A 25,162-nucleotide genomic window follows, 5' to 3' on the forward strand; every position below is an offset into this window, starting at 1 on the left:
TGGTTAGGCCTCGCAGACGATGGACCAATGGTAGTGCGCGTTTGTTGAAAGGCGTTTCTTTGGGGGGGGACACAGGCGAGAGGAAGTGATAGGATATTAAACCTGTCTATTATTAATCGCAAAGACAGAAGGCATGTGACAAATTTATGTTATACGACAAAAACCTTTAAGTACGTAATTATTAACCTTAATTTTTTATGCATTTAATTTACTTCATATAATTTAGATCGGTGAAAATTTTCCAGTTCTGATGGAAAATCATGTAAATGCATTGTTTTGAAGTCAGAATCATTTTAGGGAATCGTTTTGTATAAAAACGATTCCTTTTTTCACGGTTTCACTTTCTTTTCTTTTGTGTAAAACAGTTGCTTATGAATATGTTTTCGGTCTTGTCGTGTTTGTTTGTTGGTTTATTCAAAAGTTTTATTTACAAAGTTTTGGCTAACAACACAAATAAGACCATTACTTACAACATAATAAATAACAATGTTATTTTTAAACATGTTTTTAATTCCCAATATTGTTAATAGTATTGTTCCCACATTCTTTTATTCCTAAACAAACATCTCAAATGGCTCGCGAATCAGTTCGACTGAATCATCAACAAGAGTCGGTTCATAAAAAAGAATCTTTAGTAAACCGAGCTTCACTACTATGCATGCAGTTCATAAATCCATCTCAAAAGAAAAAGTCCATTCTTCTTGAGGACCAACAATCTAATATGAGTACAACAGCTGCACGTTTAATCAAGGTAAAAGCATAAATCCCGTATGCATGCTTGAACAGGGCTGATGAGAGAGATGGTAGACATCTAACGCAAACTAAATAATTTCCAGATGTCTTCCGAAGTCCATTGAAGTTGCTTAGTCACGAGAATCTCAGCCAGGAGGAGGATTTTTGGTAGTACATCTCATTGGTTGACAAAGTAGTGTGTTTTTCATGTGAACTGGACTGATATGCATGCCATGGCGACACAAGCGAAGGTTAAATATGTTGTTTCTTATCTTAAATTAAGGTATTGTTTACAATGCATTATTTAACCGTTATATTGTCATGTTCTAGCCTGCTCTTTATGGATATTTTAGAAGTTCTTGCTCGTGGAGAGTCCGGATAGGTGAGTCTTGAATACATCAGATCATTAGCATCTCGAGCCTATATCAAAAATTTTTCTCCAAATTAAATGTTTTCATATTTACAGCGTTTGCATTGAAAGGCATTGAATATGAGCAAAAACCTGTAAATCTCATCAAGGATGGTGGGCAACAGGTATATATACTGACATCTCTGCACTAGATTGTTGATATTCATCTATCCGTATCTAAAACATTCCATGTTAACTCAAATAATTATCTTTTTCACAAGCTAACAGATCAATTTAAGGCAATAAACCCAATGCAGCAAGTGCCTGCAGTCACCATTGATGGCATCATCTTGTCTCAGTCGGTAAGAACATGCATTCTCCTGCTTTGTGGCACATTGAAATTCAATTATTTAATTTTTACATTGTTTTGTTATTTAACTCAGTTGGCCATCATCCAGTACATTGAGGAAACTCGTCCAGAACCCCGTCTCCTGCCTGTAGACCCAAAGCAGCGGGCTCAGGTCCGCATCATCTGTGACATCATCGCGGCTGGCATCCAGCCTCTCCAGGTTAGACAAAGGTGCACAAAGTAACGGGTTCAACTGTAAGTTGTCTGAATGGTTTTAGGTGGGTTCAAAAGAGCCCATTCCTAAGTCTCTATATAATATCTCTATAACTATCTGTAAGGTACAAATCACATGGAAAAGTTATTAACACTTATCCTCTACAAGCAAGAATTTCACATCCGTGCTTTAATGTAATGTTTGATTGATATTTCTTAAACTAAGACCCCATTATTTCCAATGATGCTGTATTTCAGAATCTATATGTGCTTCAGAAAATTGGAGCAGAGAAGGTACAGTGGGCTCAACATTTCATCAACCGAGGATTCGAGGGTGAGTTTTTCAGTGAGGGGAAAAAATAATTTGATCCCCTGCTGACATTCTACATTTTCCCACTGACAAATAAATTATCATACTACAGGTACATCTAAAAAAATTGAATATTGTGAAAAACTTCATTTATAACTTCATATATTTTATATTAATAACATGTAAAGTTACGTTTTTTTGTTTTAATTTTGATGCTTACAGCTCATGAAAGTCAAAATCCAGTATCTCAATATATTAGAACATTTATATTTGAGTTTCATTAAACGACCATCTCTACAGTATAAATTCCGGGTATCTCTTGTTCTTTGAAATCACAATAATGGAGAAGACTGCTGAATTGGCAATGATCCAGAAGACAATCATTGACGCCCTCCACAAAGAGGGTAAGTCACAGAGGGTCATTACTGAAAGGTGTGGCTGTTTACAGAGTGCTGTGTCAAAGCATATTAAATGCAAAGTTGACTGGAAGGAAGAAATTGGGTAGAAAAAGGTGCACAAGCAACAGGGATGAACACAAGCTTGAGAATACTGTCAAGCAAAGCTGATTCAAACACTTGAGAGAGCTTCAGAAGGAGTGGACTGAAGCTGGAGTCAGTGCATCAAGAGTCACCACACTCAGACATCTCTTTTCATCATCCTCTTTACAGATAAATTTAAATTTTGCATTGATTTCCAAATTAAATGTCTGGAGGAAGATTGGAGAGGCACAGAATCCAAGCTGCTTGAAGTCCAGTGTGACGTTTCCGAAGTCAGTGATGATTTGGGGTGCTGTGATGTCTGCTGGTGTTGGTCCATTGTGTTTTATCAAGTCTAGAGTTAATGCAGCTGTCTACCAGGAGATTTTGGAGCACTTTATGCTTCCATCTGCTGACAAGCTTTATGGAGATGCTGATTTGCTTTTCCAGCAGGACTTTAGCACCTGCCCACACTGCCAAAACCACTTCCAGGTGCTTTACTGACCATGATATTACTGTGCTTGATTGGCCAGCCAACATGCCTGACCTGAACCCCATATGGAATCTATGGGATATTTTCAAGAGAAAGATGAGAAACAGTCGATCCAACAATCCAGACGAGCTGAAGGCTCAATAGTGCCTCATCAGTGCCACAGGCTGATCGCTTCCATGCCATTCCTCACTGATGCTTGAGTTTGTGCTAAAGGAGCCCCGACCAATTATTGATTGCATAAATGAATCCTTTTTTTGATTGATCTTAGGAAATATTCTAATATTTTGAGATACTGGATTTTGACTTTCATGAGCTGTAAACTCTAATCATCAAAATTAAAACAAAAAAAAACTTTCTGAAATGTCTTACTTGTAATGAATCTAAAATATGTATGAAAGTTTCACTTTTTGAAATGTTACAAAAAAAAAGTTTCACAATATTACATTTTTTTGAGATGTACCTGTATAATTTTAATGGTAGGTTTATTTTAACAGTGAGAGACAGAACAAAAAATAAATAAATAAATAAAAAACAGAAAAACGCATTTAAAAAAAAAGTTATAAATTGATTTGGATTTTAATGAGTGAAATAAGTATTTGATCCCCTATCAATCAGCAAGATTTCTGGCTCCCAGGTGTCATTTATACAGGTAAGGAGCTGAGATTAGGAGCACTCTCTTAAAGGGAGTTCTCCTAATCTCAGTTTGTTTGTTACCTGTATAAAAGACACCTGTCCACAGAAGCAATCAATCAATCAGATTCCAAACTCACCACCATGGCCAAGACCAAAGAGCTGTCCAAGGATGTCAGGGACAAGATTGTAGACCTACACAAGGCTGGAATGGGCTACAAGACCATCGCCAAGCAGCTTGGTGAGAAGGTGACAACAGTTGGTGCGATTATTTGCAAATGGAAGAAACAAAATAACTGTCAATCTCCCTCGGACTGGGGCTCCATGCAAGATCTCACCTCGTGGAGTTTCAGTGATCATGAGAACGGTGAGGAATCAGCCCAGAACTACACGGGAGGATCTTGTCAATGATCTCAAGGCAGTTGGGACCATAGTCACCAAGAAAACAACTGGTAGTAACACTACGCCGTGAAGGACTGAAATCCTGCAGCGCCCGCAAAGTCCCCCTGCTCAAGAAAACGCATGAAAGAACACCGTCTGAAGTTTGCCAATGAACATCTGAGGCTGTGTTTACACTTGGCATTAACATGCGATCACCATGATCTAATCAAGCAGATCGGATCGTCAGTCAATCAGAACATGGCACATTTACACTTGGCATAACATCAGCTGACGTCTCTATCTGGATAATCGGATCGGTCTTTCCCACGCAATATTTAAATAAGTCTGCAGAGAATGGTTAACCTGAAGTGGTGGGTTTTCTTTTGAAAAGCATTTCAGTCACGGGACATTTTACAAATCAAAGATAAGTGTAGGAGTCTCACTAGCGCTCCACATAGGTATTCTCCGTCCTTTTTTCTGACAGTTTGTGAGAGAGGGGGTGGCATTTTGCGTGATGTCAACCTGCGAATGCAGACACGGTGGCTGGATTGCGTTTACATTACGTCCTCGACTACCTCTGGAGCAGGACATGCTGATCAAATAACATTCCGATTAGAAGCGCGTTTACACTTGTCTTTTCAATGTGTATGTGGACAACATCCGGATACAGGTCGCATGTTAATACCAAGAGTAAACGCAGCCTGAATGATTCAGAGGAGAACTGGGTGAAAGTGTTGTGGTCAGATGAGACCAAAATCGAGCTCTTTCGCATCAACTCAACTCGCCGTGTTTGGAGGAGGAGGAATGCTGCCTATGACCCCAAAAACACCATCAAACATGGAGATGGAAACATAATGCTTTGGGGGTGTTTTTCTGCTAAGGGGACAGGACAACTGCACCGCATCAAAGGGATGATGGACGGGGCCATGTACCGTCAGGTCTAGGGCGTTGAAGCCAGCCAAGCCATTGAAAATGGGTCGTGGATGGGTATTCCAGCATGACAATGACCCAAAACACATGGCCAAGGCAACAAAGGAGTGGCTCAAGAAGCAGCACATTAAGGTCCTGGAGTGGCCTAGCCAGTCTCCAGACCTTAATCCCATAGAAAATCTGTGGCGGGAGCTGAAGGTTTGAGTTGCCAAACGTCAGCCTAGAAACCTTAATGACTTGGAGAGGATCTGCAAAATGGAGTGGGACAAAATCCCTCCTGAGATGTGTGCAAACCTGGTAGCCAACTACAAGAATCGTCTGACCTCTGTGATACCAACAAGGGTTTTGCCACCAAGTACTAAGTCGTGTTCTGCGAAGGGGTTCCACTCATCAGCTCGTTAGTAGATACTGCAAGAACGAAATTGGGTGTGTCTGATTAGGGAGACATACAAAATGTGCAGGGCAGGGGGTCCTCCAGGACAGGTTTGGGAACCACTGCCTTAATGCATTGTAACAAACACTTAACTCCTGATTGGTTTGAATGTGCAATTTAATTTTATTGTATGTTTTTTGAAGCCCTAGAGCCTATCCTGAAGCAGACGGCAGGAAAATACTGTGTTGGTGATGAGGTAATGGCTGTGATGTACTTTATCAAATATATATTCATATAAATAGTAGTATATGATATACACTACTGTTCAAAACTTTGGTTTGTTTAATGTTTTTGAAAGAAGTCTCTCATGTTCACTACATATAGAGTAAATCAGTTTTCATTTGAATATATTCAAATGTAGTTTATTTTTGTGATGTCAAAGCTGAATTTTCAGCATTTTACAGTCTTCAGAAATCATTCTTGATTCGCTGCTCAAGAAACATTTCTCGTTATCAGTGTTGAAACCAGTTGTGCTGCCTAATATTTTTGTGGAAACCATGACATTTTTATACAGGATTCTTTAATGAATAGGAAATAAGTTTGATTAAAAAGAACAGATTTTTTTTTAAATGAAATATTTTGTAACATTTAAATGTCTTTACTGTCATTTTTGAATAAAAAAAAATAAATAAATAAAAAAAAAAAACCTTACTAATCCTAAAGTTTTGAACCGTAGTGTTTACAAAATCTAAACTCAGTTTTAAAATGCTTTCAAATATTAACATTAATACACTTCTAGATATCCATGGCAGATATTTGTCTTGTGCCTCAAGTCTACAATGCTGAAAGGTACGACATGTCTCTTTAAAGCTGACATTGTTTATGCAAAATGCTGTAATTGCCTTTCTTCTATCCTTTACCAAAGGTTCAAGGTGGATATGTCCCAGTTCCCTACTATAAAAAGGTTAAACCAGACCTTAATTGAGATTGACGCTTTCAAAGTCACTCATCCGTCATGTCAGCCTGATACTCCTGATGATTTGCGGGCATAATCTGAATAATGAAATCAATAAAACACTTGTTGATAAACAATTGTGAGAGACTCTTCATTAATAAGACAGTTCGGTTTCTTTTTAGCAAAGTACTGCATTTATTGCTTTGTTGAAAAGACTTCAGCCGCTTTTTGCAACTTTCAGACATCTATGAGCAAGAGTTGAGCTGTACATGCCAGTGACTTAAAGGAAAATGTGTGAGTGCTATGTGAAACATACAAAGTGGACAAAAATACAAACGTGAAAAAGTGTTAAATACGTGCAAAATAAGAGAAAACATTTATTGCACAAAAATACAGAGTCGCTGAATGTACTAAATACAAATCTGAACTACACATGAGAGAGAGAGAAGGCTTTGCTTGCTTTTAAAGGAAATCAATATAAAAACGGTAGCTGTAAAACAGCTGTTCATGCTAAAACTGCAACAATGCAAGGTTAAAAAAAAAAAAAAAAAAAAAAAAAAAAAATGTGCTTCAAGTTCCAATTTTTTCTATGACGTTTCTGTAAGTACCCTACATTCGTTTCTAAGAAGAAAAAAAAATCCTGTAGTCCCTGATCCTAAACAGGGAGTTCAACCGTGCATTTAACGGTGTCATTATAAAACGTTCCTGAACAATCTGACCCTCCAAATACTAGGATGGCGCACTGGAGAGAGAGGCTTTTGCTATGACGGCGATCCCTCGCATCCCTCGGGTCTGAAGATAAAGGCTTTGTAGAGCCCAGGCATATCAGACTGTGGCCTGCACGAGGCTTAGAGCAAAGCAATGGAGACACCACTGATGACCAGGAGCTGGTATCTGCAAACATGCATCGTTTTAACCTTTCAAGCCATTCAGACTAATATCTGTAAACTGTAGTCTTTTAAAGAACCTTGAAATCAATGATCTGTGTCTTCAAGTCTTGGTTTTGATGCCATTTATATGCTGGAACACTACTTAAAGTAAAACTGACAAACACACTTAAATGGACAATTCACCCTAAAATGCACATTCTGTCATCATTTATTTACCTTTGTATTGTTTCATGCGTGTATGATTCCTTTGTTGGAACACTGTTGACTGTTTTTGTGCTTATAATAAGTCAGTTGGTGGGGGTAGAGAGACTTAAAAAGTTGAAACATGTACCCCCAGTTTCACAGACAAGTCTTAAGCCTAGTCCTAGACTAAAATGTAAGTGAGCTGTTTCAACAAAGAAACTTGACTGATCTTAAAATATATCAGTGCCTCTGTTTTGTCTCAAGATGCACACCAGTAATGGTATTTCATTTCATAACGTCTATTATGTACATACAGTATATCCCAGTGTCCAGTTTTTACTTGGTGTTTTTATAGTCTATATTTCTATTTATAAGTTGTGTTTTAATTGCTTATTTATTTTCTGCTCTTGAAGATTAACATACTTTTCAGAAGCCTGACATTTCTGTTTAAAATATCCTATATTTTGTTTTAATTATCTGTAAGCCATAATCATCAAAATTTCAAGAAACAAAGGCTTGAAATATTTCACTCTGTGTATTGAATCTATATAATATATGGGTTTCACTTTCTGAAATGAGTGACAAAATATTGACCTTTTTCATGATACTCTCATTTTTTGAGATGTACCTGTACATGCCAATATCCAGTTATAGTCATAGAGCCACCACCTGGTAGCAGGAAGTTTTGATTTAGACATATTCCTTCTATATTTACCACTGTAAATGCATATTGCCCACCATTCGCTGTCTTCCTATATATTGTGGAAACTTAATTTCCTGTAGAGCTGTTTTGCAACGATTTGTATCGTAAAAAGCGCTACACAAATAAACTTGAACTTGAACTTCCTAAAACCACCTGTAATTATTTGACTTATTTAAACAGATTAGATTAAAAAAAGTTTTGAACAACAAATCTTTGGCTAGGGGCTTAAAATATTTGTTGTGGACAATGTTGGGCCTTGGAATCAGACACTGCTTTAAAATGAATAATTTTTCTATTTTGGTAAAAAAAATGCACCATACATTTTTATTACATAAATTTTTTGAAATGGTAATTCCCTTATTCTAAAAATAGTTAATGTTGAAAATCCTCCTGCTACTGACTAGCAATAACAAGTTAGTTGCATAGTACTTCGTGTAGTAAATAAGGAAATGACAGACCTATGTTAAAGAGATGGAGGTCCTGTAGAGCTCCTACAGCACTGCAGCCTCCGCTGATCAGCACCCTGTTGTCAGACACGGGTAGAGCAGCGTGAAACCTGCACAGCAGAATGACAAAACAAGTCATCTCTTCAAAATGCATGAATGAATGCAAGTAAATTTCCTTATTGAACTGTAACTGTATTTACAAATTACTTTCTTTAAAAAGAAGTTGTAAAATTCACATTTTGAAGTCTTACCCACGGGCTAATGGTGGCATGTTCTCATACTTTACAGCAGTGTATTCCATGAAGCCTTTTCCATAAGAAACAAAAGACTTTGTATACAAGACTGAGATTATATGAACAACAAAGCTGAGAGTGAATACTTTCAGATGCTCAGTTCCATTACCAAGATCCAGGATGTGAAGATCATTGAGGTAGGTGACAGTTTTTCTCCCACCAAAAATGATAATCTTGTTCGACAACAGCGTGGTGGAGTGCCTACAATAAAATGATCAGTAAGGACAAATAATATAGTTACAAAAGACGGACAAAAATCTCTGGCAAAAAACAAACACACAAAAAGCTACTTTTATGATGTAGTAGAAGACGGTAGAGGAAGAATAAAAAAGGGGTTTTGAATGACATGAGAATGAGTAAATGATGACATCCTCTTGATTTTAGATGCATATACTGTGGATGGTGATTATGAAACTGGATGAAGAGACCGTAAAACTCCTTACCCAAACCTGGGCAGAGGACGGTCACCCTCCACAATCGGTTGATACCACAGACCATGTTCAGGGTTGAAAATGTACAGTGCGTTACTGCAAACCTTGCCTTCAGGACATCGGCTGGGCTGCACCCCTCCAAATACATACAGCTCCTTCTTATAGACTGTGGCACTGTGGTACGCCAATGACGGTATATTTCCCTTTGCCTAGGTCAACCCAAAATGTCATGCATATATACATTGTCATAGTTGAAGAATTAGTTATTGATATAACTGTAGAAATACTGACAGCATAGTTTGTTTATATACTGAACCATAAACACATTTGTATTTGTTATATATAAAATCTATATTATATACAATATATTAAAAAACAAATAATCTAATACTCACAGAAACAAGCTTCCACTTCCATGTTATGGTGTCCAGTATATAAATATCACTGTATCGCTGGGCGTCTCTCAGACCACCGTACATATAGACGGCTTTAGACTCAGGATCAAAGGTTGCTGAGTGACCTTTTGAGCTTGGTGGACTGACCTCCGGCAATGAGATGTCCATGGGGAACCAGAAATCATTATCTGAGAATTATTACAGTTATATGTTACATGTTAAAAGGTATGTCATTATTAATAGCAAAATAGTAAAAAAAAAACATAAGGAAATGCCCCGTCTTAATTTAGAATTAATGAATAACTAATTCTATATAATAATAAATAAATGTATCCAATAATAATTATATTATGTATATTTGCTTGAATATGCTCGTGTAGTTATAGTACTGCATTCATGCAACATTTACAAATACTAGCTGCCCAAATCAGGAAAAAAAAAATGCAAATAGCAATCTTTTAATTTTTCATATTGAATTTTAAAATGATATGCACCGATCTCCAGTTTCCATATAGAATCTTTACAACTGGCCTCATCAGCCTCCCCACCAATCAGAACGGCTGTTTCAGGATCACTCAAACACATGGTGTGGCTCCAGCGCTTTGATGGACAGTCTGAGAATAAATCAATTATACAATTATTTATATATATTAATTACTGACAGCTAAACAGAGGATAAAGATTTTTTTTTAAATGTCAACCGATTTTATAATTACTACATTAAAACATCTCAAACATTTAGATACACAAAAATACAATTAGTTCAGTATATAAATAAACTAGCCTATGTTATGAATATTTCCACACTTATATCAATAACTTTGACAATGGTTAATCAGATGTAACATTAAGATTTCAAGCAGGTAAATAAACATGTATCATGTTTACTCCGAGTAGATGAATGAGCCTTTACCAGCCCTGCAGCTCTTCACACGTTTGACTGCCATCTCGTCCTCTAAATCTACTGCAGACATTTTACGCAGTTTGCGCTTCTTTGTGCTTGAAACTGGGTTTGGATCCTGAGGGCTTTCTGGATCTTCAGAACCCCAAACACATCCTTTCATTCCTATAATGGAGCGCCTTGGAGTTTTGTCCTTCAAAATCCCCAAAACAAAGACAGTGCGTTTTAAAATTTGAAACCCTCTCAATTCCTGGAGATCAATCCACTTTCTGAAGAACTAGACTCCTTACCATCGGCCACACACCCTGAAGTAGTGTGTTTTCTTGTTTGCCCAGCTCCGCACAGCTGACGCTTCCCTCAGGAGGAGATCTCTGGGTTATCTTCATGAAGACGTAAGGAGAAGTCATTCTTTTGTGTATTCACTTCATCACAAGCCATGTCTTAAGGCATCTCATAAACCTTATGTCTAGAATTCATAAGGGAAAAAGGGAACCCAAAAAACCCCTTTGTATTGGGATTTTTCTTTTTCTATACTATTGAAGTCAATGGGGTCCATCAACTGTTTGGTTACCAAATGTCTTCTTTTGTGTTCAGCAGAAGAAAGAAATTCATACAGGTCTGGAACAACTTGAGTGAGTAAATAATGACAGAATTTACATTTTTGGGTGAACTATCCTTTTAAGTTAGAAATGACTTTGTGGCCACTGAAGAACAAAGAACAGATCATTTCACTGAAGTCATAAGCAAAGCGTGACTCACATCATGACTCTCTCCGCTGCTGAGAAGGGTGCTGGACGGATTGGAGGAGTGGTTCAGCGCTAGACGTTTCCTTGTTATTCGTGGAGTGCTGCTGATAAAACTGGATCTCACCTACAAAGAATATACGGTTGAACAAAGAAGTTTGTGATGGATAAGAAAGTTAAAATTAGTGAAAACAAGACATACTATACATATGCAATCATCACTACTAGTGAGAGATGATAGAGGACATAATGTTATGTTTAAATACCTGTCCATGGACGCGGAGCATGACTTTGGCGTAAACTCCTCTCCTGCCTCTTTGTGTGGCTTCAGCGAGAAGCTCAGGAGTCCAAACCCCTTGCCAGATCAGACACCTTCACAGAAAGAGTTTCCCAGACAGAGCTTAAATGAAATCTAGAGAATATCTGAGTCGAAGTTATTGAATGCATTTTTAAAAATATGGGTTTGACTTACTTTGACAGTTAAATGATGGCGATTTATTTGTTAATTAAGACAACTATACATATACTTGGCTTTCTGGAACTGTTTAAGTGCTATTTGATACAGCTGCAAATTGCAATCTATTGTATTTAAAGTCATAGGCCCGGTTTCACAGACAGGGCTTAGACTAAACCAGGATTAGGCTATAGTTCAGTTAGGACATTTAAGTCATTTTTATAAACGTGCCTTAGAAAAAACATCACTACTGTGCATCTTGAGACAAAACAAAGGCACTGATATATTTTAAGATCAGTCAGTGCAAGTTTATTTCAGTTGAAACAGCTCAGACTTGCATTTTAGTCTAGGACTAGCCTTAAGCCTTGTCTGTGAAACCGGGGGAGTGTGTCTTTATTTAAATATTCATCAGGATCAGTGTTATTTTTGTATTTATGCAGTGCTATAGTACTTTTTTAATATTTTGTATTAGCTTTTATTTTTTTTATTTAGTTTTAATTTAAATTTCATTTTACATTTTAATCATGTTATGTGCTTTTGTAAATTTTATTATTTTATTTTTTTTGTTCTGTCAAACGATTAATCGCGATTCATTTATTATGTATTATATACATAATAAATATACACAGTACGCACACATATATTAAGTAAACAAAAACTTTTATTTTGGATGCGATTAATCGTTTGACAGCACTAGTTTCTATATAGCTTTAATTCATTTGTATTTCAGTTTTAGGACTTGTAATATGTAATTATTTTAGTTAGTTGCCAAGGCATTTCCAAATTTCATTTTAAGTACTAGTTTTTCATTTAATAGTTAATTAATTTGATTTTAATTACTGTAAACAACTGTAATAATTTTAGTTAATTGCCAATCTGGATGAATTTAGACCAAATGATTTACTGCAGGGCAGTGCTGTAATGATAAGATGCAGTGCACTTGCCTGGAGTGAGGTGAAAGAGTCCCGATGACCTGTGACTTGACCTCTGGACCCAGCAGAACCTCCACAGAGATCTCTGTATCACTGGAGAAGGACGACCATTCCCCTAAACCAAACACTATCAGCTGCTTGGGTAAAGGTAACGGCATCTGAACCTGGTACGTCGTACGGTTGACATTTCTACATGAGGTCAGTTAGAGAAAACCAGAGAAAGTGATCACAAGGGCTAGCTCTACAACTATATTATTCGATTGAGTAAATGCTTGTTTACTCAAAAACCATGTTAAGAACTGCTGTAAATGAGAACATTTTATGACAATGAACGAAACATGCCCATCATCAACTACACTGGCATACAGTTAAAAAAAAGAGTATATACTATATATATATATATCTATATAAGGCAGAATTTACTCTGAAAGGTTGTAACGTTACTTTGACTTTGATCAAGAGTATTTCTCAAAAATATTAGGTTAGGACAAGCTGCATTATATATTTTATATAATTAAAAAATAGGATTTCAAATAAAACAAACACACACACACACAAAACAAACAAACAAAATCACATTCTCCTCAAATCAATGTCATAAATCAGCATGTTTTTCCTTGGCAATAATGATGGCAATGTTCAGCTACTTTTTCGAAGCCAAGAGATTTTTATCCTCATTCCTGTAAAAGTGTGACAACAAACTCTTCCATGTTTGGTGAAGTAAAACAATAATATCAGGTCATACAGTGAAGTAACGTTAGGTCTAATGAAAGCGCCCACCTTATAAACTGTCGAGGTGCTTCACGTAAAGACCAGATGACATAAAAGTGCACTTTGCCCATGCTGTTGATTCAGGACCTACCCAACTCCTCCAGTGCTCTCTCTGCAGGACTGCCGCCAATCCCCCGCCACCGCCGTCGCATTTATCACCTCCTGCGTCACACGCTCCGCCACGACCAATTAACATCTCTGACTGTTTATGGACTGACAACTCTGGAAACATCCAATGCCAACAAGAAAATTTAATAAATTAAATACATTCAAATCAATAACGGAATAATGAAATAAGGTTTAGAAAAATAGGCCTACAGTACCACATTTTGTGAAAAATAAATAAAAATGAATTAACAAAATGTAACTGTCACAAAATGAAATGCAATCCCGTATTGTTTATTTTGTTATAGTTGTTTTGAATATATATATTTAATATATATATTATTAGTTTTATATTATATATAAATTAGTAATATAAATTTATAAAAAGACTAATAATCAGTTATTAAACTAAAATTTTTGAATTACTATTTAAAACACATATAAGACATGCTTAAAAGCATTTTATTTTAATTTTTATTATGTTCTTTTGTTATTTTTTATTAGTTATTTTTTTTATTTCTATCTATCATGTTTATTATTTTATTAGTATTTAGTAATTATAGTACTTAAGCTTATTTCAGTTTGTTGCCAAGGCAACATTTCTAATTTTCATCTAATATTTATATTTTATTTTATTTCTTCAATACAATAACACCATGCACAACACTGCCATGACCAAGTAACATCTTATACTGAGAATCTTTAATTATGCAGTAACAACTTTGTCAAAATAAAAAGTGAATAATCATAAATAGCAAAATAAGTTCAGAAGAAAATGTATAGTTTTACAAATTTTTTATTTGATACAAGAAGTGCTAGATTTTTGATAGACAAAAAAAAAAAAAAAACACGGCCCCGTGGTATGTTATTCAAAATGTAATACCACAAAATGTATTCCAGAATTAATTTATTTGTTAAGAATTGTTTAATTCATTCATAGCAGTTAGACATTAATCAAAAATAATTTTGATGAAAAAAATGTATGCTATTTTTTAGGACTGATCATCAATACTAACCTATATCAATAAAACAGACAGAAATTTCAATCATTTAAAAATTCTCCGTTTCTGGCTGACCACGTTGTTCATAAAATAAAGCATGATCATTACATTATATTCTCATAGTATAAACAGCCGATTATAATATTAATATCTCATATTTATTTACCATAATCAAACAACCTATTTTAAAATGAATACAATACACACACATATATATATATATATATATATATATATACACATATATATGTAAAACATTCTTTTTTCAGTTGAACAGCGCCCTCTATCTAAAACAACAAACAATAGCACTTTTAATTCTGCTGTTACTCAATACATTGACCTTAGTTTAAAGAGAAATGATGCTTGTGCTCATCCAATGAAAAACTATTTTTAAGGCTGAGAAAGCACTTTTTATGGTTATTCTGAGAAGGAAGTGCCGTGTACTGAAAGGAAGGAACCATATAACTGGATATGTAACAGGCAGCAACTGCACACTTGACTCATTGTCAACGTTTATTGTGAACAACAAACAGCAAAAGAAACAACTAACGAAAAACAAGAAAAGGATGACAGACATATATCATATCATACAAATAAAATACAGAGAAGGACAAGCAGAAAAACACATTGGCAGAATCGAGTACCTCAGCAGCACAATGCAACAGTCTCTCAAGACATGCAAATAATTAAGGTACGAAGAGAAACTCACACGATGCACATTCGCCGTGTGATTTGGTATTCATGTAATCAAGAACAGAGTATTTAAATGAAACAAAATACTATACTACAACCCCTGCTGGCTGCACTTGCATGTGATAGAAACAACAACAAAAAATCATAAAACCTTTGCTATAGGTAGTTTTGTAATTTACCTTGGTAAAGAGGCATCCGCTAAAAACATAAACGTAAATAAAACATTTTCAACAGGCCATCTGCATTACGTCTATACAGATCCGAACTGATGCCAAACAACCCTAAATCATGCCTGGGACATGCAAATATTGGATCAGTTATGCAACAAATTAGCTTTTGTGGCAGGAAATGGGTTAAAGTTGTAAAGAAGCTGGCTTTGACCATTTCCATGAGTAGTAACCCTGGTGACTGCAGTGATAGCCATCTTGGTAAAGTATGCAACTGCCATAAAAACATATTTAAAACCCATCCTAACTAGCGGCGGCTTCCAGTGTCTTTGCGGCTGAGAAAACAAACCCAGTATTATTAGCAGTGTGTAAGTAACAGTGTGTCTGACATCAGAGGCCATTCCAATGCCCTACTCAAAGCAGTATATGACATAAAACAACAAAAAACAACCAAACGAACAGAAAACACTCATGTGTCATTCCTTGAATCAACAGTGACCTTTGCCTCGTCACCTACATCGACTTCATCGCTTTCCTGGTTTGCTTTTGAATTGTTTAGAACTGTCTGAAAAGCATTTGGCCCGGTTCACCACCCATAAACGTACCCTGATTACTCTGTAGTCCCTGATATACGATGCTATAGTTCTGTTGTGGTGTCAGACAATACACTTATAAAACATATATGGACCTTTTATATGAAATATATCATCTTGCACATAACATCTTAAGCCACATAAAACACATTGCACATATCATGAGCCTCATGATTCCATTCATTTATAAAAGCATTTTGTATATATATAGATATATAGATAGAATAATTTTTTTTATCTATGATAGGGCTTGGATAAAACAAAAAGCACAAATCAACAACAGCAAGAATTATACAGTAATTTAATACATATGATCAAAAATAGTATCACTAAAAGCTTCATTTGTAATATGCACTTGATTCCTCAGGCACTGTAGTACACTCTGTAGTACAGAGTCTTATTCCGCCACAGCGAGTACGAGTTGTCGAACTTCAGCTGGTATGTACCTTCTCCTGGAAACTCGTGGCTCCCGCTCTGAACCGCCAGATGGCTGTCCTGACGGTACACAGGCAGGATTTCTCCCAAGTTCGAGTTGGCAACTGATTTAGAGCCCTTCTCAACATCTCCAGGAACCACAGGGCCTGTTTGACAAAACAATTGGCCATATATAACTGAAAGTATTCCTTAGATGCATCTGTTTATTTAAGCTTTGTACAAAAAAAAAAAAAAAAATTAAATATTTTTTTCTTTCCTAAAATAACTTTATAAAATTTAATACAAAACAATAAATGAATTTGACTCCAAACTTAAAAAAATAGTGTATAAATTTAGAAATATATCATTTTTTCTCAAATAATGATAAAAACAAATAATAATAAGTAAAATAAAATTTGAGAGAGAGTGCTTAAGTGTCATTATAATTGTCACACTGCAAAAACACCCTAAAAGTAGGCTTTTACTGAAAAAATAAGTTTTATTTCATTATTTGGATTTAGGGTAAAATATGACCTGTACAAAATATTGACAGGTTTCTTAAGAGTCACCCAGTTACTTAATAGTCACAGCGGAAAATCTGGCCATCATACACTATACGACGCAGAATCATACACTACCAGATTTTAGACTTCATCCGATCACAACAAACATCACAAATGAAATCAATGTGTTCTAAAATCAGATGAAAATATCAAACATGTTTGATATCCTCCGACTGGATGGAATCAAAGTCTGAAGCTAGGGGTGTGAGATATATATCGTCTGCGATAATATCATAATTGTCGTTTTAACAATGTGCGATGGAGTATTTTACAAAAAAAAAACATTCAAAACACCCCTTCAGAGAGCACGCATACATTACGTGAAGTTTAGACAAGTGTGTTATTTCACTGCACGATTCAGCCTATAAAAGTACATTTACAATGATCACAAATTCAAGACATGGAGGCAGAAAAAGTATATATTTATACCACTTCATAATATCATATAGTTAATCAATTTCACAATTTCTGTTTTTCCTCCAAAAATTACCGTGATTACAAATTGATTTTTTTACAGCAGCTCAATAAACAAGAAGTTAACTTGCGTTTGAGACACAATATTGCCTGTTTTTGTACTATTTCCACAACAAAACTCATTCCAAATACAGCCACATCACTGTTTTGTGTTTCTGAGCAACATGACGGTGTTTTGTTCCTGAACTTGCCATCTTTTTATTATTTAAATCATTTCAAATATCAGTATTCAACGTTTTATGCTTAATATATCAAAACATTATTTATGCATTTGTAACTGCAGGCTAAAGCGTTCATATCCTGCATTAAACAGTGTGTAAATGCCTCTAAATGCCACTTCAGATGCAGTTTCTGTGTTTGCTCTACACTGCAAAGATTATAATACTGATTTAATTTGTTTGGTAATAGCTCAAATGTCTTATTATTCTAATTCACTGATTAAATGTATGAATTTGATTCAAAAGATAATGCACTTTTAGAAAAAATGGCTTTATAAAGGAAAAAATGTTCATAAAAGGTAAAAAATCTATTTGAACTTATTGGAAAAGATTCATTTCGATCCTTAAGATAACAGCGCAATAACACACTTAACAAAATATTGTCTAATTATCGTTATCGATAAAATCCCAGAAAATAGAGATATTATTTTTTGTCAATATCGCACACCCCTATCTGAAGCTAAGAAATCTGTGACCATTATAGACTACACGACTTTCTATTAAATCTGCCAACTCAAATCTACAGACTGACTCTAACTTTTGGCAACTATTGTTAAGACAGTAAATGACAAAAATCATATTCCAGCCTTAATTTGTCGATTACAATTCAGCAATTAAGCATTCAAGGGACAAAAGAAGACAAAGCAACTCCTACTAGTTTGTCTGAACAAAAGCAGGAAACAGGACAGGAAGTACTCCCTCACCTTCCAAGTCATCATCTTCATCGTCACTGGATTCGCTAATGTGGACAGTAATGGCTCGGCTAGTGACTGGGGACCAGTCGAAGTAAACCCCAAAACCAATGTCATAGCCATCTGTGGCAAACTCCCAGCACACACGCTTGGCCTCGGGAACAGTGGGCACGTGGACGGTCATTATGTCTCCACGATATACCGTCACCACGCTGTCCTTCTCCTGACACAGCTTCGTCTTCAGCTCCTTCAGAGCTGCGGAGGTCCATGTGGATGCTGGTTTCATCGGAGGAAGAGCTGCAAAGAGATAAGTTATGATATTGATATTCTTTCATTTCACACTTGGATTGTAGAAATGTCTGAGAATATTTGTACAGCAGAGCATGTATTCAAATCACCCCAAATTCAAAAGAAAAAAAGACATCAATGAAAATAAAATAAAAATAAAAAAAATAATCACAAAGTCTCCCAAATACTCATAATTTTTGCAATTGTCCTAATGCCTGAATACGTTTTTTTTTTTAATAAATAAAATATATATGTGATGTATATATTAAATTTAAATTTTCAAGATTTAGTTTTTTACAGAAAATAAAAAAATATATACATTTACAAATATTATATACTTTATTTACAAATTATAATTATAAATACACTGCATAATTACACATTGGCTCACCTGGCAAGCTAGTGCAGTATCACTACATTTACAAGGGCAACAAAGTTTAATAAATAATCATAATTATTATTATTGCTGATGCTGTTTTTATAACAACAACAATAATAGGGTCATTCCGTGACAAATCAACCATAAAACATGTTTAGTGATGAAAGCCAAAATATTAAATCGATTTATATTTACTGAGTAATCCACTATTTTGTAGAGGAGAGTCAAAATGACAATGACTTCAGAAAAATGGCAGCATTTATTATTATTATTATTATTATTTATGCATCTGGCAGACTTTTTTTCATTCAAAACCACATACGCTGCATTCAAAGTATAATTTTTTTGGTTCATGCATTCCTTGAAAATCGAACCCATGACCTTTGTGTCGCTATAAATAATAATACATACTCTTTCACCAAAAAACGTTAATTAGCATAACTTCAGCTTATTGGTGATATGCAGACCCGGCACATTTGTAATGAAATAAATAGATAAGCAGCCTTGAGTTTGTATTGTATATCAACATATTTATGCAATCAGCAGCTAATAATCTGCTAGGCCTATAAAAAACTACTTTTTTTACTGCATCCTATAGAGCTTGGCCTATATAATGTACACTGCATGCTATTTTTGAAAGTCACGTGACCTGCCCAATAGCGACTTGAAAGAAAACGCACATGCTTATTCAGTTAATGCATCATATATAGAAAGTTTCAATTTTTTTAGATGGTAAAAACTAGTCTTTAAGGTTGTGAACAGCACATTACATATAGCACAAACATCCTTCGTTTTTTCTGACAGCTCTGTTCTCGAGGGACAATGATGAAAGATGATGAGAAGGTTTCCTGAGTTTAGCTTCACCTCTCTAATAGGGGGTTTACTAACCTTTTTTCTCCCCAGGGTGTGAAGTACTGCTCTCCTGTGTGTCACCTGCTTCTGCCTTCCCCAGAGATGCGCTGGGCTCCTATTGACAACATCACAAATCATACATACACAAGCACAGCGCTAAAGCTCACTTATTCACAAATATCTGACAGGCTTGAATTCACTGTACCTCGGTGGACTTCACAGATTCTCTGTTATTGCAGTTATCATCCATTTTAGTTTGATTGTCCGGCTGGATTACTGTCTGGGAAAGGTCTGTGCTTTGAAGTCTTCAAAATGAAAGTGGGAAGAGGTTTACATGCCTTTGAAATCTAAAATAACTATTATTGAGCTCTAAAAAAACCTGCACAAACCTGTTTAAAGGGTTTCCTTCACAGTTTTTTGGCGTTATACCAGGGAAAGAAGAAACAGACAGGGATGAAAGTCTAGATTGAAGCTCTGATGTCTCTAGTTTCTCCATCTCTAGAGGAGCAAACACATGAAATATATAAACCTTCATCACTATCTGATGAAAGATTCAGTTCATCAGATGAAAACTCTTACCTGACTCAGAGGTGGCTTTCAATGAACCTCATTAAAAACTCTGCAAGAAGAAATAAAATAATCCATACTGTACTTTAATATTAAATGTAATGACATTTATGAATATAAGTAAGGATGTCTGACACGTGAAGCACATACGAATCAGTTTTGACACGTCGAGTAACTATCACTAATAAAGTGAAATTCCCCATCATACCATCAATCTCAGCACAGAATACACGTTTGCACTCAAACCAAACCCGCTAGGAGCTAAACCCACACGTGCAATATAGTTTCATAATATAATGTACACACACGTACCTGCGCGAGCGTGTGATGCTGTAGATGCAACAGTGCTGCCTGACAAATAACGTTTGACGCCCAGGAACTCCGCTAAATACGTGTTCTGAAGAGTAAAGTCTTTTCTGAATGGCTGCCAGACACATACGACTACATAATAAAAGTCCCCGCAAATGCAGTTTGGGAACAAGCTATTTCTGTTTCAAGAAAGGTGTTTAGGTAGGTGTGTGCAGGGCCGTCGCTAGGAACACGACAAATGTAACTTAATAATGCATTTTTGTCACATAGAACATAGCACTTGACAGTAAAGCATTGATTTTGAGCTAGACTGCTGGAAAGTTACTGATAATAAATTCTGTCATCATTTCCTCTCCCTCATGTCGTTCCACATGACTTTCTTCTGTTGAACACTAAAGAAGATTTTGTAGAATGTTACCAAACCATTTTCTACTGTATGGACAAAAAGTTCTTGAATGTCTCAAATTATGTTCCACAGAAGAAATTCATACAGGTTTGGAATGACATGAGAGTGAGTAAATGATGACAGTTTTCATTTTTGGGTGAATCTCCCTTTAAGAACTTTATTGTTTGTAAATAATAAGCACCTAATTTATATAAGACACTGGTATTTATCTTTAATCAGGCCCTTATTGAATTAAAATTTTACTTAAATTAAAATTCATTACAACTAAACATCTAAAAAGAAAGAAGTTCCAGAGTTTAACTGACAAGTATTAGTAGGATGGTGGTCACAAGAAGTAACACCATGGTCCTCATTACCATGGTTATATGGTTTTTTAAAATAAATAAGTAATAATAAACTATAAAATTTGTAAAAAAAAAAAAAAACTAAACATGATGAAACTACACAAACCAGCTTCTATGAAATTAAAATAGCTTATTCCCCAATATGTAATAACAGTAACATTTATAATAAATACTTTTCTCTGGGCCCTATGCACTCTGTCACCCTTTCCCCCCACTAGTGACGCCCCTGGGTGGGTGTGTGTGTGTGTGTATATATATATGCGTACTGAACATTGAACAGATTGAACAACCAAAGTAAGAGTAACAATTTAATTGATGTTCAACAAATAAAAAACAGATATAATACAGATAAACAAATGATAAAGCTTGGCTTATTGAATATTAGATCCCTTTCTACAAAAGCGCTTTTTGTAAATGATATGATCACTGACCATAAACTAGATGTGCTTTGTTTGACAGAAACCTGGCTAAAACCAGATGACTACATTACTTTAAACAAATCTACCGCCCAATATTACAAATACAAACATGAACCGTGTCCAAAAGGTAAAGGGGGAGGTGTTGCCACAATTTATAGCAATATTTTCAGTATTTCTCAGAGGTCGGGCTTCAAGTATAATTCGTTCGAAGTAATGGCGCTTCATTTAACGTTATCCAAAGAAACAAGTGTTAATGATAAATTCCCTGTGATGTTTGTACTGGCTACTGTATACTGGCCACCAGGGCACCATACAGACTTTATTAAAGAATTTGCTGATTTTCTATCTGAGGTAGTGCTGGCTGCAGATAAAGTCCTAATTGCTGGTGATTTTAATATCCATGTTGATAATGAATGAGATTCGTTGGGATCAGCATTTATAGACATTCTAACCTCCATTGGTGTTAAACAACACGTTTCAGGACCTACTCATTGTCGAAATCATACTCTACATTTAATACTGTCATATGGAATTGATGTCAGTGGCGTTGAAATATTGCAGCAGAGTGATGATATCTCAGATCATTATCTAGTTTTGTGTATACTCCATATAGCTAAAGCTGTAGAGCCAACTCCTTGTTACAAATATGGTAGAACCATCACTTCTACCACAAAAGACTACTTTATAAATAATCTTCCTGACTTATCTCAATTCCTCAGCATATCCAATAGCTCACTTTTCTAGCACTTTAGATACGGTTGCTCCTTTACACTTAAAGAAGATTAAGGAAAAGAGTATAATGAGCACACTTGGGCCCTAAAGAGAGCAGCCCGGAAAATGGAGCGCAGCTGGAGAAAAACTAAATTAGAGGTATTTCGCATTGCTGGGAAAAGTACCCTATCCTACAGAAAAGCATTAAAAACTGATAGATCTGCTTACTTTACATATCTTTTAGAAGAAAACAAACACAACCCCAAGTATTTATTTAATACAGTGGCTAAATTAACAAAAAAAAAATAACATCAGCAGGTGCAGACATTACCCAGCAGCACAGTAGTAATAACTTTATGAACTACTTTACTTCCAAGATCGAAACTATTAGAGATAAAATTGTAACCATGCAGCTGTCAGCCACAGTATCGCATCAGATAGCGCACTATAGATCCCCTGAAGAACAATTCCACTCATTCTCTTCTATTGAAAATGAAGAATTGTGTAAACTTGTTAAATCATCTAAACCAACAACCTGTATTTTAGACCCTGTTCCATCTAAGCTCCTAAAAGAGGTACTTCCAGAAGTAATAGATCCTCTTCTGAATATTATTAACTCATCATTGTCATTAGGATATGTCCCAAAAAACTTCAAACTGGCTGTTAAGCCTCTCATTAAAAAAACACAACTTGACCCCAAAGAATTAATTCATTACAGACCGATCTCGAATCTCCCTTTTCTGTCAAAGATATTAGAAAAGGTAGTATCATCACAACTATGCTCCTTCTTAGAGAAAAATTATATATGTGAGGATTTCCAGTCAGGTTTTAGACCATATCATTGTACTGAGACTGCTCTCATTAGAGTTACAAACGACCTGCTTCTATCATCTGATTGTGGTTGTATCTCTCTACTAGTGCTACTGGATCTTAGCGCCGCGTTTGACACTATCGATCACAACATTCTTTTAAATAGACTAGAAAATTATGTTGGCATTAGAGGAAGTGCACTGGCATGGTTCAAATCATACTTATCTGACCACCATCAATTTGTGGCAGTAAATGAAGAGGTATCATACCAATCACAAATGCAGTATGGAGTACCTCAAGGCTCAGTACTTGGCCCCTTACTTTTCACGCTTTACATGTTACCCTTGGGAGATATTATTAGGAAACATGGTGTTAGCTTTCACTGTTATGCTGATGATACCCAGCTCTATATTTCTTCGCGACCTGATGAAACTTACCAATTTGCAAAACTAACGGAATGTATAGTTGATATCAAAAACTGAATGACTAGCAATTTCTTACTGCTAAATTCTGAAAAAACAGAGGTGTTAATTATTGGACCAAAAACTTTTGCATGTAATAACCTAGATCACTGTCTAATACTTGACGGTTGCTCTGTAAATTCTTCGTCATCAGCTAGGAACCTAGGCGTACTTTTTGATAGCAATCTTTCCTTCGAAAAACATGTTTTTAGCATTTGTAAAACTGCATTTTTCCATCTTAAAAATATATTTAAATTACGACCTATGCTCTCAATGTCAAATGCAGAAACATTAATTCATGCATTCATGACCTCGAGGCTAGATTATTGTAATGCTTTATTGGGTGGTTGCTGTGCACGTTTAATAAACTCCAGCTGGTTCAAAATGCAGCAGCTAAAGTTCTTACTAGAGCCAGGAAGTATGACCACATTAGCCCGGTTCTGTCAACATTGCACTGGCTCCCTATTAAACATCGTATACATTTTAAGATCTTGCTAATTACCTATAAAGCCCTGAATGGTTTGGCACCTCAGTATTTGAGTGAGCTCTTATTGCATTATAGTCCTTCATGTCCGCTGCGATTTCAAATCTCTGGCTATTTGATAATACCTAGAATATCAAAATCAACTGCGGGCGGGAGATCGTTTTCCTATTTAGTGCCCAAACTCTGGAACAATCTACCTAACACTGTTCGGGAATCAGACACACTCTGTCACTTTAAATCTAGATTAAAGACCCATCTCTTTAACCTGGCTTACACATAATACACTATCACATTTCTATAATTCAAATCCGTTAAAGGATTTTTAGGCTGCATTAATAATCAACCGGGAACACTTCCCAAAACACCTGATGTACTTGTTACATTGTTAGAAGAATGGCATCTACGCTAATATTAGTCTGTTTCTTTCTTATTCCGAGGTCATGGTAGCCACCCAGATACAGACTATATCCAGATCAGATGATGGATCAGCACCTAGAGATGACCTCTACAGCCAGGACACCTAGATGAGCCCCAGAGACTGATCCCCAGTGAAGACCCTGTCTCCAGGATGGCCATCAGGACAAGACCACAGGAACCAGATGAGTCCTTTGCACAATCTGATTCTGCTTTAGCCTAGATTTAAACTGCTGATTTTGTCTGGCCAGAGGAGAATGACACTATTTCGACAAACTATTTCCCCGTCTAAATACTGTAAAGCTGATATAAAGCCACCCAGCTTTACTGTGCTTTAGTTTTTGTTTACCGAGTTTCGGTACCCATCCCTACGCATGTGTCAATTTTATTTAATTTCTTTATTTTCTTAAATATGTGGGTATATAGTATTTATAGAGTTGTAACTTTTAGTTACTTTTTCTTATT

At 35.8% G+C, this 25,162-nt stretch overlaps 3 protein-coding genes across 7 annotated transcripts; 1 reads left to right on the top strand and 2 right to left on the bottom strand.

The window, feature by feature from the left end:
- Positions 1-56: 56 nt before the first annotated feature.
- Positions 57-6,322, top strand: LOC306885927 (maleylacetoacetate isomerase-like). 4 transcript variants are annotated; one of them, XM_079442750.1, is made up of 10 exons: positions 57-751; positions 837-983; positions 1,063-1,114; positions 1,199-1,266; positions 1,363-1,443; positions 1,525-1,650; positions 1,902-1,977; positions 5,440-5,492; positions 6,036-6,085; positions 6,162-6,322. In XM_079442750.1, the coding sequence occupies exons 2-10, from the start codon at positions 957-959 to the stop codon at positions 6,286-6,288; spliced, it is 660 nt and encodes a 219-aa protein (XP_079298876.1). In that variant the 5' UTR covers positions 57-751; positions 837-956; the 3' UTR covers positions 6,289-6,322. The 4 variants fall into 4 exon arrangements, with proteins under 4 accessions (XP_079298876.1, XP_079298877.1, XP_079298878.1 ...); XM_079442752.1 differs by having other exon boundaries at positions 586-751; positions 837-900; XM_079442751.1 differs by lacking the exon at positions 837-983 and having other exon boundaries at positions 62-170; positions 6,162-6,316.
- Positions 6,323-6,371: 49 nt separating this feature from the next.
- On the bottom strand, positions 6,372-13,502 carry LOC306886245 (putative serine/threonine-protein kinase; the record flags this gene model as incomplete). 2 transcript variants are annotated; one of them, XM_079443197.1, is made up of 13 exons in its annotated part: positions 13,343-13,502; positions 12,575-12,751; positions 11,443-11,548; positions 11,193-11,303; positions 10,724-10,813; positions 10,446-10,626; positions 10,027-10,146; positions 9,533-9,720; positions 9,150-9,346; positions 8,816-8,907; positions 8,665-8,719; positions 8,426-8,523; positions 6,372-7,085 (listed from the first exon to the last, which is right to left on the bottom strand). In XM_079443197.1, the coding sequence occupies exons 1-13, from the start codon at positions 13,402-13,404 to the stop codon at positions 6,847-6,849; spliced, it is 1,716 nt and encodes a 571-aa protein (XP_079299323.1). In that variant the 5' UTR covers positions 13,405-13,502. The 2 variants fall into 2 exon arrangements, with proteins under 2 accessions (XP_079299323.1, XP_079299322.1); XM_079443196.1 differs by having other exon boundaries at positions 6,847-7,085; positions 8,665-8,907.
- A 1,434-nt stretch (positions 13,503-14,936) lies between these two features.
- Positions 14,937-20,761, bottom strand: LOC306886472 (protein TMED8-like). Its single transcript, XM_079443585.1, has 7 exons — positions 20,652-20,761; positions 20,352-20,391; positions 20,162-20,270; positions 19,978-20,077; positions 19,809-19,887; positions 18,266-18,550; positions 14,937-16,473 (listed from the first exon to the last, which is right to left on the bottom strand). Exons 3-7 carry the CDS (start codon positions 20,266-20,268, stop codon positions 16,256-16,258), a joined length of 789 nt encoding a protein of 262 aa, XP_079299711.1. The 5' UTR covers positions 20,269-20,270; positions 20,352-20,391; positions 20,652-20,761; the 3' UTR covers positions 14,937-16,255.
- Positions 20,762-25,162: the final 4,401 nt, after the last annotated feature.

The sequence above is a fragment of the Barbus barbus genome (assembly GCF_936440315.1).
Source record: "Barbus barbus genome assembly, chromosome: 20".
Taxonomy (NCBI): domain Eukaryota; kingdom Metazoa; phylum Chordata; class Actinopteri; order Cypriniformes; family Cyprinidae; genus Barbus; species Barbus barbus.

What these genes read in the sequence shown, in the direction of transcription:
- LOC306885927 (XM_079442749.1), top strand. Translation starts at nt 659, where the DNA reads ATGCAGTTCATAAATCCATCTCAAAAGAAAAAGTCCATTCTTCTTGAG. An exon ending in CTCGTGGAGAGTCCGGATAG is followed by an intron (nt 1,115 to 1,198) that starts GTGAGTCTTGAA and finishes TCATATTTACAG; the next exon opens with CGTTTGCATTGAAAGGCATT. An exon ending in CTGGCATCCAGCCTCTCCAG is followed by an intron (nt 1,651 to 1,901) that starts GTTAGACAAAGG and finishes GCTGTATTTCAG; the next exon opens with AATCTATATGTGCTTCAGAA.
- LOC306886472 (XM_079443585.1), bottom strand. Translation starts at nt 20,268, where the DNA reads ATGGAGAAACTAGAGACATCAGAGCTTCAATCTAGACTTTCATCCCTG. An exon ending in GAAGGAAACCCTTTAAACAG is followed by an intron (nt 20,078 to 20,161) that starts GTTTGTGCAGGT and finishes TTCATTTTGAAG; the next exon opens with ACTTCAAAGCACAGACCTTT. An exon ending in ACACCCTGGGGAGAAAAAAG is followed by an intron (nt 18,551 to 19,808) that starts GTTAGTAAACCC and finishes ATCTCTTTGCAG; the next exon opens with CTCTTCCTCCGATGAAACCA.